A 12,983-nucleotide genomic window follows, 5' to 3' on the forward strand; every position below is an offset into this window, starting at 1 on the left:
ACTGAGTCCATATCTGACTGAGTTTATGTTGTTTGATTATTTATCTGAATGGTTGTGCTGAATGAAAAAAAAAATGACCACATTACCCTTGTGTTGTTTCTTGTGCTGGATAAAAAAAATTATAAAAACACAAATTATCATATAAAATCCAAATTAAACATGCATCAATTAAAATCCAAATACAAAGTGTAATACAAAATCCAAATAAAAATTGTCATACATAATAAAAAAAAGTACATCATTTAACGTCAACCATTTGAAAATAACTGATTAGCAATCTGGTCACGCAAAGCAGTCATATAGTCAACAGCTTCTGAACCCCATTCTATGCCTTCTATGTTTTGGCCCTCACTTCCTCCACCACCCACATTAGGAGTAACCATAGTGTTTTGTTCAAAGTTCGTAAATAATTCATCTTCAATATCGTATTTCCTTATAAAATTATGGACCGCAACACAAGCAATGACTATGTCTCTTTGTACTGGAAAATGATAAGGAGCCATTTGTTTTAAAATTGGAAATCTCGCCTTCAATACACCATAAGCACGTTCAATGATATTTCTAAGTTGTGCATGAGCATGATTGAACCTTTCTTTCTTTGTTAAAGCTCTGTTTCTTCGAAAATCAGCTAACCAATACCTAGTATTGCGGTATGGAGCCATAAATCCACGGGTGGTGGTGTATGCAGCATCACAAAGGTAATATTTATCTGTAGATGATTGACAAATTTATCATATAAATAATATAGATAATAAAACGTATAGTAAAGTTACAAACCTGGTGGAGGGAATGGAAATCCGGAAGTCGGGTTAAATGCAACTTCTTTCAAAACTTTAGAATCATGTGTTATGCCCTCCCATCCAGCCCATACAAAGGTGAATATCATATCAAAATTACAAATTCCAATTACATTTTGATAACATTCACCTTTTCCTCTTCCCCTATAACGAGTTTGTTGATCAACAGGCACAACTGCATGTACAAGTGTTCCATCTAGTGCACCTATTGCTCCGGGAAATATGTACATTAGTCGTCTATGTCGTTCTGAGGTATTTCTTGTTGGATTAGACGAGGTTGGTACTATAATTTCTCGTGCAAAACACATCATTGCACGTAAGACCTCATGAAAACATTGGTGAATTGTTTGTGTGGAGTGATGAAATCTTTCTTTAACGGCTCGAAAACGTTCATTATGTCCTATAACATGTAAAAACATAGCCATCTTCTCTTCAACGCTTATCGTCCTACTACATTGCAACCAATTTCTTTGTGTAAAGTGATTGCATAATAGTACAAATGCATCTTGTGAAAGACGTATCATATCGTAACATTGTATAGGACATCCGTGTATCAAATCTTGCGTATACACATACCCCTTTGCTACTTGTTCGCTAGCTCTTATTCTTTTAACTATTCTTTGCCTTTGTCGGACCAACATCAACCAATACCACGAGAATATAAGGAAATATAAAAATTCACCTTCTTTATCCATGTGTCCTATTAGATATCAAATACAAATTACATTTAAATCAATAACATAACACTCAATAACATAACAATCCATAACATAACAAACTGTAACATGTAAATACTAAAAGCATAACATTCCATAACATATAAATTCATATAACATAACTGCACCTAAGAAAACAATCCATAACATAACTAAACCATAGCATACTAATGTCAAACAATGAACCATAACATACTAATGTCAAACAATGAACTATAACATACTAATGTCAAACAATGAACCATAACATACTAATGTCAACCAACTAATCCAAATAGCTTTAAGAAAACAATTCATTATGTCCTATAGCTTTAAGAAACAACGTTCATTATGTCTTATAGCTAATAATTTTTTTTATCCAGCACAAGAAACAACACAAGGGTAATATGGTCATTTTTTTCATTCAGCACAACCATTCAGATAAATAATCAAACAGCATAAACTCAGTCAGATATGGACTCAGTCAGCATTTCTAACCCAGTCAGCTCTAACCCAGTCATCAACTATCAAACGACTCCTTAGGGGGTGTTTGGTAAAAATAAAAAAATAAAAAAACTTATTACTTATTAGCTTTAAGCTAATAAGCTAAAGTGAGGTAAATCATAAAAAATGGATCATTAGCATTTTCCCTCCGCTATAAGTTGTTTTTATACAAATATATTTTAGCTTATAGCAGTGTGGAACCGCTAACAAGTTAATAAAATTCTTTGCCAAACACCCCCTTAATAGCTAAAACTTTGACATTGTTTCAATATGGCAAAAATGTTACATTCTCTTCAGAGGTTAAACCATTTTGATTGTGCGAATAAAATTCTGAACTTTTCTTAAATATTAAGTTTTTGTTTTGGTGCAAATTTTTTAATCAAAATCATTATTATGAGTATAGAATTTAAACTCATATAAATCATATTTTATAACTAGAAATTGCCCTTTTTCGTTGTTTCATAGGGGATACAGACTGAGAGTCTATTTATGTCTATTTTGCGAGGGGAGGGGGGGGGGGCGTAATCAATAAATTTTCTATTAGGTAGGGACCATTTTTCTATTTTTAAACATATGGACCAAAGAGTATAGTATTTAAACACATTGCCCGTTTCTATAAAAAAAATGCACAAGAAGCTTTTCTGTAAATTACAGGGAGAGTTTTTGTAATCTATTTTCTACACAGGTGTCAAACCTACCAACATACAAAAATATTGTGGCCAAAGTCTAAAACTCAAACGTAAAAAAAATACACAATGTTATTTTCTATAAATTACATGGACATCTTTTGTATTTTATTTTCTTTGCAGGGACCAAATCTGACAACAAATAAAACTATTATGGCCAAATTCTAAAACCTAAAAATATACTATTCATAGACCAATTGTCTTTTATTATCTCCTAGATGTGTGTTCGCGCAAAGCGGCATCGATAAATATTTTTTTTGGTGAATAGTTTCTTACGATGAAATAATTATTAAACTTTATTATTAGTTATTATCTAATAAAAAATTACCACTTTTAAATAAAATATTTTTGTTTATACTTTATATTTATTAGTTATTATCTTAATTACTTTCCTTAATTCAAGTATTCAACTGACAAATATTAATGAATTATTTATGCATAATTGATTTGTACAAAAAGTTTTGTAACTCATATCTTTTAAAATTCAAGATATGACTCATATGTTTTATAATATAGTATAAGATAATAATATACGAAAACTTTCCAACCAGTATATATATTAACTTATGTTATTTAAATTATATGTCATAATCTACTGAACGTAAAAGATGAGTTTAATAAATGGGAAATTAGGGGAAATAACCTTCATAAATGAGTTTTTTTTAAAGAAAATAACCATTTTTTAGTTTTTGAAAAATGATCACTTTCTGCTAAACGTCTCATTCCAGACTACTCTTCACATTCCAGACTATTTTTCATTTTTTACAAAGAATGCTCCATTCCGAGTTTGATTCTCAAATTCCAAAAAAAATATTTTCTGTTTGGAAAAAATATCATCATTTATGTCCGAAATGTCCATTTTAAGTGTTTAATATCAATATTTTTCTATAAAATGTCTGGTTTTATGTACTAATAGTATATTATAGTTCACATTTACTATATATGTTTAACATTTTGTTAAATTTAAGTAAAAAACGATTTTTTTTCTCAAAATTTCGAAATTGTTCTTCGGATTTCAGATTTGTTCTTGAAATTCCGGAGTCTTTTTTTTCGAAATTCGAAGTTTTAGTCCGTAATCCGGAATGTCGTTCCGAAATCAGTAAAAAAAATATTTTTTCTTGGTCCAAAATGCTTATTCCGGACAAAGTGTGTAACATCCCAAAAATACAGTCTGAAAATTTCGTTTTAAATTAGTAATAAAACCATATTCATCAAACGTCATATAAGAATCATAAACAATGTATCTCAAAATATCATAACAACTGTCAAATATATCAGAGTGTAAACATCTCAGGCTGAACAAATGGTGTGTGCACTGCAATCCTCCCGAGCTCCTCTTTTAAAAACTGAGTACCTGAAACCAAAACTGAAAATTATAGGCACGAAGCTTAGTGAGTTCCCCCAAACTACCACATACCATACAATAACATATAAAGCACATATTGGGCCTTGCCCACTGCATCGGACCGAAATCCGGACTAACTGGGGCCTTGCCCCCTGCATCGGACCGAAGTCCGGACTAACTGGGGCCTTGCCCCCTGCATCGGACCGAAGTCCGGACTAACTGGGGCCTTGCCCCCTGCATCGGACCGAAGTCCGGACTAACTGAACATAGCATAACATAATCATAGCTACTAGCATAAACACATATACTGCATAATGCATCGGACCGAGGTCCGGACTAACTAACACATAAACATGCTTGAATCACAAAGACATCAAGCACACTGAACTACTGCATCGGACCGAAGTCCGGAACTACTGCTAACTAAACGGGTCGGCATTGTGGTCGTAGACCCGTTCCTACTGGAAGGAAACTCACCTGTACTGCTGAACTCTGCTGATAATCCTCTGGCCGCTAATCGACTATTATCTGAAGCGCTGCTCTCCTAGCTCACCGAGCTACCAACACCAAATAATAGAACTTAGCCTAAACTGTCCTCCAGAGGTCAACTAAGTCAACTCTGGTCAAGGTCCTGGTCAAAGTCAACCTTCCAGTTTACTCGACTCGCCGAGTTGTTCTACCAACTCGCCGATTCCATGCTCCTCAAATCCCAAACAACCCCGACTCCACTCGTCGAGTCTAGTGAGAACTCGACGAGTTCTCCTTCATCTAACACTTCAGGACTATCTTCAACCGACTGACCGAGTTGTTCTACAACTCGCCGAGTCCATCTTCATCGGCTAAGGAGATTGTCTTGGACTCGCCGAGTTCCTCCTTGAACTCGTCGAGTACAATGATCTTCATGTCCATCACGGACACAGACTGGCTGAGTCCTTCTCTAACCCCACTCACTGATCCGACTCATAAACAGAAGGGTTTGGGTTTTGTGACCCGACTCGTCGAGTCCATGAGTTGACTCGCCGAGTCCTCCTTGAGACAACTCTATTCTGTCGATTTTAATCTATTCCAACACTCCTAACTCATAGATCTGGACTCCTTATGCTAACATTGCACGTAAAGTTGCTAACTTTACGTGCATGCAAGGGGTTATGAGGCTAGAACACCAAATCCAAGCTAATAAGAAGTTCAAGGTCAAGACATGGAGCCTTAGCTAGATAAAGCCAACAACTCTGAGCTTCTAGAGCTCAAAAGTGTCCAGATCTAATGTCCAATCCATCCTCCAAGGCTTATCACCCGGATTCCACTTGGGAATGGTCCAAATGTAACAAAAGATAAGCTAGAAAAGGGATCTAGATGATTAACAGCCAAGGTATAAGCTTTATACCTTCAAATGATCTAGAATGTCACCCAAACTCTGGATCTATACTCCTTTCCTTGCTCCCTTTCTTCTACAATATTCAAGATGCACACCAAGAGCCTTAATCTTCTCACACAAGCTCAAGAATGAAGTTGGGTGGCTAGGGTTTCGTCTCTGGACAATGGAGGCTATAAATAAAACGCTAGAAATGAGAATGAGATGCTTAAATAGGGTGCCAAGTCCCGAAATTAGGGTTTCTCAACCCAGACCAGACTCGTCGAGTCAGTCTCCCTGACTCGCCGAGTCGGTCACTTAATCCGCGACACGGGTCACGCTTCGACTCGTCGAGTTCCTCCTTGGACTCGACGAGTTGACTCCTTTGACTAAGGGCTTTTCTTTCCTTTCTTGGTCTTTCGGATTCTGGGTGTTACAAAGTGATTATTATTGCTAAAAAAAAACTTTTGTTATTTTGTTCAAATTAATATTAAAAAGTGGTTAGATTACTCAATTTCCCTTAATAAAGTATATGTTTACCTGCTTAGTGCTTATCATATGTTATAATTTGGTTTATTTTTATTTTTATAAAGATTTGTTTGAAAATTGGTTAAAACCCAAAACCCATTAACCCCTGGGTTGAACCCGAAAACCAACCCATGAACCCAAAGAACCGAACCCGTTTAAAAACCGAACTCAATGGGTTTCAAAACCCACAAATTGAAATTATCGGTTTAGGTTTGGCTTTACCCCAAAACCGACACGTACACACTCCTAATTACAGCCCAATAAACTACTTTACCCACTTCATCCATACTATCTCGTTTTAATGATTAATTTCTCATTTATTTTAGTTCGTTTTGGACGTAGGATGTATAAAAATATGAATTTATCACGGAGGAGAATACAATTATATAACCCTTTATCTATTCTAACAATGTTTATGGTTCGAAATTCGTGTAAAAATAGAAAAAAATGATTTTTTTAAAATATTGTTTAAACCAATTTTTCCAACAACTAATACATTATTTAGTAAATGTTTCATGAATATTTATGTTTGGTTGGTGGATTTATGAGTAATTTAATAGTAGAATAGATCTGTCATTCTAAAAATAAAAAAAATATATGTGCAACTTATAGTTTGTAGGATTTTTCTGTTTACGATTCATTTCAGAATATAAACTGGCCTTAATTACATAGGTTTCCTTTCTAAAATTGTTTTCACCGATGGTTGTAGACTTGTAGTTCCAAGCTATGTAGTCAATAGCGGCGCTATAGCGGTTAGCGGAGGTAAAGAAACGGTATTTCAAAATAGTTGTTTAGAATAGCGGTGACGCTATTAGCGCCGCGATTTGCCGCTATTTACCGCGATTATGGTCACCGCTATAGCGGCGCTATAACCGCTATTTGAATAAATTCCATTTTTGGGCTATTTTACATAAAAAAAACATTTTTTTGTGTCACTCCATTGAATAAATTTGTTTTTTCTTAGCCCAAACCAAAACTTTTGTGTCATTCCATTGAATAAAATTGTAATTTTGTGACTGTCATGACTTTCATTGAAACTATGTATGTGTTGCTAATTGTGTTAAAAACTTGAAGTACTACATTATGATTAGCTATCAAATTACTTAATCATTTTATTTGCTAACTGTAATTGTGTTAAAGTATGATAAAATAGTCAGTATTACATATGTTTTCTTGTTGATTGTGTTAAAGTATGATTAACTGTGACATTGGTAACCGGTCTGTGAAGTATGATTAGCTGATTATGATATGTGAAGTATGATTAACTAAATATAATATGTGAATTATGATTTACTGATTAACTAATTAATTGGATTGGGTTGAACTTTGAAGTATGATTTATTGATTAATACTCTCATATATATAATCTGTGAATTATGATTTACAAGACCACATCTTACGTGACAGTGGCGTATGTGGTATGGACTCGGATTACCTATGTGCTATGACTCGTCTTCGCAATACGATTCCGGGATTTGACTGTAGCGGTTTCACTAATAAGGACACCCCCCCTAAATCTCAAAAAGCTTTGGCGTGTGCCCTTTTTAGCAAAATCGTCCAAGATATGGAAGTCGACTTTGACATGACTGTCAGACAGAAAGCAGTCTTTGAGTGTCTGCGGGCGCCTCATGCTCAGGATTTTCTGCTAACTATCCCTATTGATGGTCTTGGCCAACATATGTCTCCTGTGGAGTACCGAACTATCCTTCGTTACCGCCTCATGATTCCCATATTCCCAATTGACGAGATATGTCCAGTTTGTCGCAAGGCATGTTTGGATACCTTTGGAGAACACGCGATTCATTGTAGAGAGCTCCCTGGTTTCAAGTATAGACATGATGTGGTTCGGGATGTTCTCTTTGATGCTTGTCGGCGTGCTGGTATTTCTGTGAAGAAAGAAACGTCAGTGAACTTTTTGACGGACCCGCAGGATGGAAGGTCCACACTTAGACCGACTGACATTTTGGTCTTTGGATGGATAGGAGGGAAGCATGCGGGTCTCTCCTCTCGTTGGTTTGGGGAGCGGGGGTTTCACAGCTGGGCATGCCGCTTTGAAAGCCGCTGCGTGCAAAGTGGTAAAGCACGAGAATGCATGTATAGCAAATCAACATGTGTTTGTTCCTTTTGCATTCGATACATTTGGTTTTCTCGCACCAGAGGCGGTGGAGCTCGTCAATAGAGTCCAACGGGTCATGCATTCTAATGTCATATCTCCTAGATCCACGAATGTAGTTTTCAAAAAAATTGGTTTTGCTATCCAGAAAGGGCTAGCGGCACAGCTTGTTACCCGTTTGACTTCAATCGATATGTATTGAACTATAATATGTTTATTAATAAACAGTTCATATTAATGTAAAAAAAAACCATTTATTACAATTCTAAATAATATAAAAAACGCTATATCGCCGCGAGAACCGCGATTTCAAATAGCGGCCGGTGATCGTTATTATAGTTTTGACCGCGATAACTGCTTAGGTTCCAAGGACAAAACCCGGTCATGATTCTCGACCCTATATTAACTTTTGAACAGACAATGTAGACTTTTAAAAATCTAATTTTATAATAAAAACTATTTTCAGATAAGAATGAATGCAAATGCCGCAATGCCTTCTGTTTCAACTATATTGACTTAAATTCGAATAATAAATCATTTCATTAAATAAATATTAATATTGTATTTTGAGCAAAATTATTGTTAAGTTGTAACATAGGAATGGGAATACCGGAAATCCGGAATATAATTTTATTCAGCACAGTCACGAGCCACGAAAAAGTAACCACGTGACTGTACTCTGTACTACTCAGCAAGCTAGATATTTATCACGTGACAGCAGATGGAGTCCCACGTGGGAATAACTCTTGCAATGTCTCTTTGGTCCCCACCACCCTCAACCCCCGGTGTCTTGTCAGACTTGCCTTCTTTTGTTGAACGCACGACCATTCTTATAGTTGGAAAATTCACATAATTGGTCCTTATAAAATAGAAGAAATACATTACTGTCACAGTTCTAGAATTACGTTATCCACCTTGGGCGTGTTCGGCAAAATTAGCTGGTAGCGGGTAGCTTGTAGTGGGTAGCTTGTAGCGTTTTGTTAAACGCTACATGAAGTAGCATTTGGATTTGGAGCGTTTTGTTTAAACTAAACGTTAGAAGCTTGTAGTGCCGAACGGGGCTTTCTGTTCAAAATGGAGCGTTTTGTCAAACGCTAGAAGCTAGAAGCTACAAGCTCTCAAACGCTCCGTGCCGAACACGCCCCTTGTCTTTGAACTTTTGAATAATTACTTGGTAGCAAGTTAACTTGTTTCTGTTCCTTCTTTTATTTTTATTAGCAGGTTAAATGATTATAAACGGACGAAATATAAAAAACATAAATGAACATATATGTACGTAAAGAAACAAATGTTGATCGTCAATACTTCTTATATTTTGATTGTATTTACTATTTAGTAGTGCCATTTTTTATATTTTTGCAAATCTAGAAGTTGTAAGCTTAAACTCCTCACAAAAGTTCTACTTTCACTTCCATCGGTTGTAAAACATTAATGTAATATAATATATAACCGAATATAAATAACATACACGAACGAACGAACGAGAACATTGTTTATGTTCGTTCATTTAATAGAACAACAAAATTAAATGAGACCATTGTTTATGTTCGTTCATTTAACAGAACAATAAAATTATTGTTCATCTATTAAATAACAAACTTTCTGTTGAACACTTCAGGATTGGTTTGTTGAATATTCGATTCGTTTATATCTCTACTCAATACTCTACAAAGTTATACTCAATTAGCATATGTGACTTTGACATTTTCTCTTACATTATGGTTTTAAATATGTTTAGATTTTTATTTAGTTTTAAACAATGTTGTAAAAATATCAAGTAGTCCCCAATTAATCCTAGGCGATATGTGACCGACTAGGTGACGCCTATAGATTAATCCATAAAGACCATGTCTAGACAATTAGTGAAGTTCTCGAAGCCAATGAATTTTTAACATCTTCAAGGAGTTCTATCCCAATAAAAATTATTTGAGAGAGTATAGTAATCTATTAGTCATATTAACTTATTTTGTTATTATATTAGGCATATTACATATTTTATTATACATTAGTCGTATTTTGAAAAAATCAGTTGATTTACAATTTAAGGTCTCCGACTAGTCGACCGACTAATCTCTAGTGGCTAGTCAATTTACTTAGTACCACATATCGACTTTTACAAGCTTGGTTCTAACGAAAGACTATAGAATTAGCTTATGTCAGAAAACAGGGATAATCAATATTAATAACAACTTAGATATTTATGGGGTCGTGTATAGATACTTTCCAAAATCTCTGATTCAACTCTTTATGTTTTGAATAATGCAAAATTACTATCCCGGTTTCAAGCAAATTTTGGGAAACAAAATACACAATCAGTGGCGGAGCCAAGTACAAAGTAAAGGGGTATCCTGACAAGTAAAGGAGTATTCCCGACAGAAAAATTTACGTAATATACAATAAGGGAAAAAAATTATGAAAAAAATTACACTACTGAAAATTTTTTGAGGGGCATCTCGGGTACCCTGGGATGTATACTAGATCCGCCTATGTACATAATCCTTGCTTTGTATAATGTTTTCGGGACAACAATTTGCAGAGAAAAAACAATGGAAAAAATATAAGTCTTCAATATATATATATATATATATATATATATATATATATATAGAGAGAGAGAGAGAGAGAGAGAGATGAGAAATTTAATTTTAACAAGAAATTTTGCTTCTATTCGTAACAAGTGTATCATTTGGTTGTATTAGAAAAACTAAAAAACAAATATATCTCTTATAATGTGGATATTGTTACGGGTCGGAGGACTACAATGCACCCCACAAAGGTGTCATGGCTCCACCCTTGGACCCGCCCCTAGATCTCACCAGGTTTGATTCCTCTAAAAAATTGTGTTTTTGAGATCAAATCAACTTATGTTAGTATGCATTTTATACCTTCTAAACTCGTAATATATCAGAAATTTACCTTACCATCTCTTGAATTAATTCTGATCGTGTTAAATGATTTAATGACATTAAAATTATTAACAATTTATAGCTAAATCCACGAATAGAGGTCGGACAATATGGTAAAAGAATTGTGGTGGCATCTATTGAAAGAGTAGGAAGAAAGAAAAAAATCCAAATATGGACCAATGCTGGCACAGTCACAGTATTTGTGTGGACCAATAGTGAAAATATTCTTGTAAAGTAAAAGGTGAAACTTGAAAGCGTATTTACGGAGTCCCCACCACTCAGCCTTGCCCTCCACCCCACCTGATTTTGTCGTGGTTATTTGTATTTTGCACTTTTCACCCTCATGCTTTTTTTTTTTTTTTGTATTCTTCTCTTTTCTTTTTAGCATGTGTTTGTATGGTGATGAATTCATGAACGTGGGCCGATTTGGCTCCCATGTTTCTTCTTTTCAACTGGAGGTTGATATTATATGACTTCCACCGGTTAAATCGAACGTAGATATACTCATTGTTTTTAATTAAAACTAGTCGTTTACCCGCGCCAAGCGCCGGACGGCAAAAAGTTTCTTTCGTAAGATAGTTTTAATGTGATGATTAGTTTTTTTTAGACGTGAGCTATTCATTGCGGCCATTTTGGTAGACTATTTTGTGTCGAATAGTTCATTTCAAATGATAGTTTCTTGCTAGGTGCATAATCATACAATACGACAGAAGTTGAGTCTACATTTGGAATTTCATCTAATAGTTCATACTTGATTTTACAATATATAAATAACAACAATCTGCAATCATGTAGTTTTGTACTATAAATGTCCAATATATAAACTACACCAACCTGCAATCATGTTGCTTCATCTGCTAGCCATGCATTAAACATCAAATGAGCATCTAAGATCCATATTTGAAGAAATTGTAAAATAATAAGTTGTTGACTGTATCTTGTTAATCACATAAAACTTTTTTGTACACAACGTTTGATGTGTAGATTCCATCATTATCAAACGTTTTTTCCGGCTTTACTAATACCTTGGTATTGACACGTGATATTCCTCTGGACAACGCCACATAAAGTTGGCCATGTGAGAATACCGATTCTAGTAGATAAACACCTACATTTGGAATTGTTTGTCCTTGAGCTTTACTGATTGTCATAGAGAAACTAAGCTGAATTGGAAACAACTTTCTCTTTAGTTTGAATGGGAACATCTCATCGTCAGAAGGACATAGATGAATTCTTGGTAAAAACACTCTTTTTCCATCATGTTGACCAACAGCTATCTCTGCATCAATGACATTTTGTTGGAAAGCTCGACATATCAATCTGGTGTCATTACATAACCCATTTGGAAATGGTTTAAAGAGAACACACCACCCAATAGATTCCCTCCATAAATAAGACACATCATTTGTTGTGGAACAACTGCTACCAATTTCTCTCTCTAATAGAAAATGTAATATTTTTATAAACAGAATACTTATGATAAATTATGAAAATGAAAATAAGATATAAATAGTTTTTTAGACATACATTTTGATCAATGAGAACAATGAAAAGTTTGTTTGCTCTTGAGTCTTTCCAAATGAAATCCACACGAACGGGTGTCAAAATATACCACAGATTGAAGTTTAGTAGCAATGAAAATGCATCAACGTAAATGTGACCGTTCATGATTCTACAAACTGAAAGTCAGATGTGTCAAACTGAATTTCCAAAATTGCCCCTTATGTTAATATAAATCTGGAAAAATATGAACTATTTATTATTTATTATTTTATATTATATTATTCTTAATTTTGTTCCTGATTTCCAATTGAAATTTGAAACATGTAAATATGATAAAAATGGAAAGAATCCCCTTAATTAGCAAATACGTAACTAATTTCTATTCATTGTGATCCTTTTTCTACCCGCGCCAAGTGCTGGGTACGAACTTTTTTTAATTAGGTTATAGAGACGATTAGTTATAAGTTTTACACACATTAGTTAATAACATGGTAACAAACTAAAAGGAAAATGGAAGACTGTGTTGAACAATTACAAGACTATTTATCTAATGTC

General features: G+C 34.5%; 2 protein-coding genes across 2 annotated transcripts; both read right to left on the reverse strand.

Moving 5' to 3' along the window:
- Positions 1–248: 248 nt before the first annotated feature.
- On the reverse strand, positions 249–1,027 carry LOC145158478 (uncharacterized). Its single transcript, XM_079077371.1, has 2 exons — positions 778–1,027; positions 249–709 (listed from the first exon to the last, which is right to left on the reverse strand). The coding sequence occupies exons 1-2, from the start codon at positions 1,025–1,027 to the stop codon at positions 249–251; spliced, it is 711 nt and encodes a 236-aa protein (XP_078933497.1).
- Positions 1,028–11,866: 10,839 nt separating this feature from the next.
- LOC145158479 (uncharacterized) lies at positions 11,867–12,593 on the reverse strand. Its single transcript, XM_079077372.1, has 3 exons — positions 12,453–12,593; positions 12,294–12,363; positions 11,867–12,204 (listed from the first exon to the last, which is right to left on the reverse strand). Exons 1-3 carry the CDS (start codon positions 12,591–12,593, stop codon positions 11,867–11,869), a joined length of 549 nt encoding a protein of 182 aa, XP_078933498.1.
- Positions 12,594–12,983: the final 390 nt, after the last annotated feature.

The sequence above is a fragment of the Lactuca virosa genome, chromosome 2 (genome assembly GCF_052849685.1).
Source record: "Lactuca virosa cultivar CGN04683 chromosome 2, Lactuca_virosa_CGN04683_v6, whole genome shotgun sequence".
NCBI lineage: Eukaryota > Viridiplantae > Streptophyta > Magnoliopsida > Asterales > Asteraceae > Lactuca > Lactuca virosa.

Bases quoted from the DNA above. Each gene is read 5' to 3' on its own strand.
- LOC145158479 (XM_079077372.1), bottom strand. From the start codon at position 12,593: ATGAACGGTCACATTTACGTTGATGCATTTTCATTGCTACTAAACTTC. The intron at 12,364-12,452 runs GTATGTCTAAAA...ATTTTCTATTAG, and splicing joins TTGTTCTCATTGATCAAAAT to AGAGAGAAATTGGTAGCAGT. The intron at 12,205-12,293 runs GTGTGTTCTCTT...TCATTGATGCAG, and splicing joins TGGAGGGAATCTATTGGGTG to AGATAGCTGTTGGTCAACAT.
- LOC145158478 (XM_079077371.1), bottom strand. From the start codon at position 1,027: ATGTACATATTTCCCGGAGCAATAGGTGCACTAGATGGAACACTTGTA. The intron at 710-777 runs GTTTGTAACTTT...AATCATCTACAG, and splicing joins ATTTCCATTCCCTCCACCAG to ATAAATATTACCTTTGTGAT.